The 2,519-nt window shown below is 61.0% G+C and overlaps 1 protein-coding gene across 1 annotated transcript; it reads right to left on the bottom strand.

The window, feature by feature from the left end:
- Positions 1-451: 451 nt before the first annotated feature.
- On the bottom strand, positions 452-1,668 carry LOC146642524 (uncharacterized). Its single transcript, XM_085399445.1, has 2 exons — positions 863-1,668; positions 452-548 (listed from the first exon to the last, which is right to left on the bottom strand). Exons 1-2 carry the CDS (start codon positions 1,666-1,668, stop codon positions 488-490), a joined length of 867 nt encoding a protein of 288 aa, XP_085255571.1. The 3' UTR covers positions 452-487.
- Between the last annotated feature and the right edge of the window lie 851 nt (positions 1,669-2,519).

Genomic DNA, 2,519 nt, shown 5'->3' on the forward strand with positions numbered 1-2,519 from the left:
AGCTATAGTACTTTTTCCTTTGGGAAGGTACCATCTGTGCAGTCTGCAATTTTGCTGAAGAAAGATGTTGAATCTATTTAATATTTCTTGAAAAATAATTGATTTCTGTGCATTTTTTTTCACACTGCATCAAATTAAGGTTGATTACGTCGATTAAGCATCATGAGGTGGAGCGTAAGGGGTGGTTCCCTATTTTTTATTTATTTATTTTTGTTGTTGCTGGGAGTTGGAACCCTATTAGTTAGGTTGCTTAATATTTACGCTAAGTACTCTTTAAAATACCAGAATAGGGAGGATTGTCACGGTGTGGCATGGCACACCGTGGAAGGAGTGGGGAAGGGGGGAAGGAGAACCAAAACAAGCAAAAACAACAAAACAACAAACCGACCCAGTCCACAGTCTCAGAGTCAGACCGCGCATCCCGCAGCGGTGCAAAACACAAACAGTCACAGGCGGCCCATCAACACAACAAGAGAGTTCAGGGGGCCTACCTCGAGCCCAACGGCGGCGACGTAGCAGCTCCGGCGGACGGCCCCGGGTCCGGCGGCAGCAGCAAAACAGTTCAGGGGGCCTGCCACGGGTCCGGTGGCGGCGGCGCTGCTCCTCCGGCGGCCAGCCACGGGTCCGGTGGCGGCAGAACGGTTCTGGTGGCCTGCCATGGGTCCGGTGGCGGCGGAACGGTTCTGGTGGCCTGCCACGGGTCCGGTGGCGGCGGCGCTGCTCCTCCGGCGGCCTGCCACGGGTCCGGTGGCGGTGGAACGGTTCCGGTGGCCTGCCACGGGTCCGATGGCAACGTCGCTGCTCCGGTGAGCAACAGCGAGGCGTGGCAACAGGTCCATGACGCGCCGATCGCTGACGTGGACGCACCGGACGTGGACGGCGAGGAGGCCGCGCTAGACGTGGAGGTCCCTCCGGTCCGCTGACCTCCTCGGCCGGCAGCGAGAGCTCCTCCTCCGGCTCGCTGAGCTCCTCAGCTGGCAGAGCGGGCTCCTCCGGCTCGCCGAGCTCCTGCTCGGGCATGCCGAGCTCCTCCGGCTCGCTGAGCTCCTCAGCTGGCGGTGCGGGCTCCTCCGGCTCGCTGAGCTCCTGCTCGGGCATGCTGAGCTCCTCCGGCTCGCTGAGCTCCTCAGCTGGCGGTGCGGGCTCCTCCGGCTCGCTGAGCTCCTGCTCGGGCATGCTGAGCTCCACAGCTGGCGATGCGGGCTCCTCCGGCTCACTGAGCTCCTGCTCGGGCATGCCGAGCTCCTCCTGCACGCTGAGCTCCTCAGCTGGCGGTGCGGGCTCCTCCGGCTCACTGAGCTCCTGCTCGGGCATGCTGAGCTCCTCCGGCTCGCTGAGCGCCTCAGCTGACGGTGCGGGCTCCTCCGGCTCGCTGAGCTCCTGCTCGGGCATGCTGAGCTCCTCCGGCTCGCTGAGCGCCTCAGCTGACGGTGCGGGCTCCTCCGGCTCGCTGAGCTCCTGCTCGGGCATGCTGAGCTCCTGCTGCAGCTGGACGAAGTCTGAGGTTTCCCGAGCTTGCACTACCCCCCGGGCTTTACGCAGGGTGCAAAGGCAGGCGGAAACTCCCTTGAGCTGGCCGAGGTAGGGGTTTCCCTCCAGGATTGCCTCGATGGCGTTTAACCCCACCACTCCTGCCCTTGCGTTGGTGGTGTGAGTTACCCAGTCCATCAGGCGTTGGACGCGGGTGAGGTCGCTCTCTCCGGACGAGGCCGCTGGAGTGGGCAGTGGAATGGAGGCTGCTGCTGGTGGAGAAGATGGCTGAGCGTGTGATGTGGATGGTGAACAGGATGAAACGGTAAGCGGTGAGGTAGATGTCACGGGGGATGATTCAGCAGGTGACGGCTGGATCACTAGCCGGGCGATAGGCTGAGGTACAGCGACCAGCTGGGCCGCGGGCTGCGCTTTGGCTACCGGCTGGGCAGCTGACCGTATAAACATAGCCCCAGAGTAAACAGTTGAGGTGAGTGACGATGAATTGTCCATATGACTCACCACAGCCGGCTGTTGAGATGTCTGTGGATTTAGCTGCGGTGAGGAACGCTGGCGGCGCGAACGTCGTTTCCGTGTCGGCGTCGGGGCCGGCGTCTCAGGCAGTGAATCCACCAGCTGTCCGAGCTGGTGGGCAGCCTGAGGAGGAGAGTGGAGGTGGAGGGTGGAAAGTAGGAAGTCCAGGACCACCGCATTAAGGGAGTCCACCAGCCAGGGGAATTTAAAAAGCATCTCCTGCAGCCGCCTCTCCACGGCGTGACGCAAACCTTCCGCAGGCTTCTCCCACCATAAGTCACACATGCGGTACACTTTGTCCATAATTTCCCTCCTGAGCCTCTCCTCGGAGACCGCTGGGTCCATAAGTGGCGGGATCATTCTGTCACGGTGTGGCATGGCACACCGTGGAAGGAGTGGGGAAGGAGGACCCAGGCGCGGAGCTCAAAGTTCAAGCGGTGCGTTTATTTACAGAGGGTGATATCAAACAACAATAAATCCCCGTGTTTTTCCCCAGACTCCCGTGTCGTGTCCTC

Source organism: Rhamphochromis longiceps, linkage group LG23 (genome assembly GCF_057381845.1).
Source record: "Rhamphochromis longiceps isolate RC_006_pf linkage group LG23, R_longiceps_female_GT1.1, whole genome shotgun sequence".
NCBI lineage: Eukaryota > Metazoa > Chordata > Actinopteri > Cichliformes > Cichlidae > Rhamphochromis > Rhamphochromis longiceps.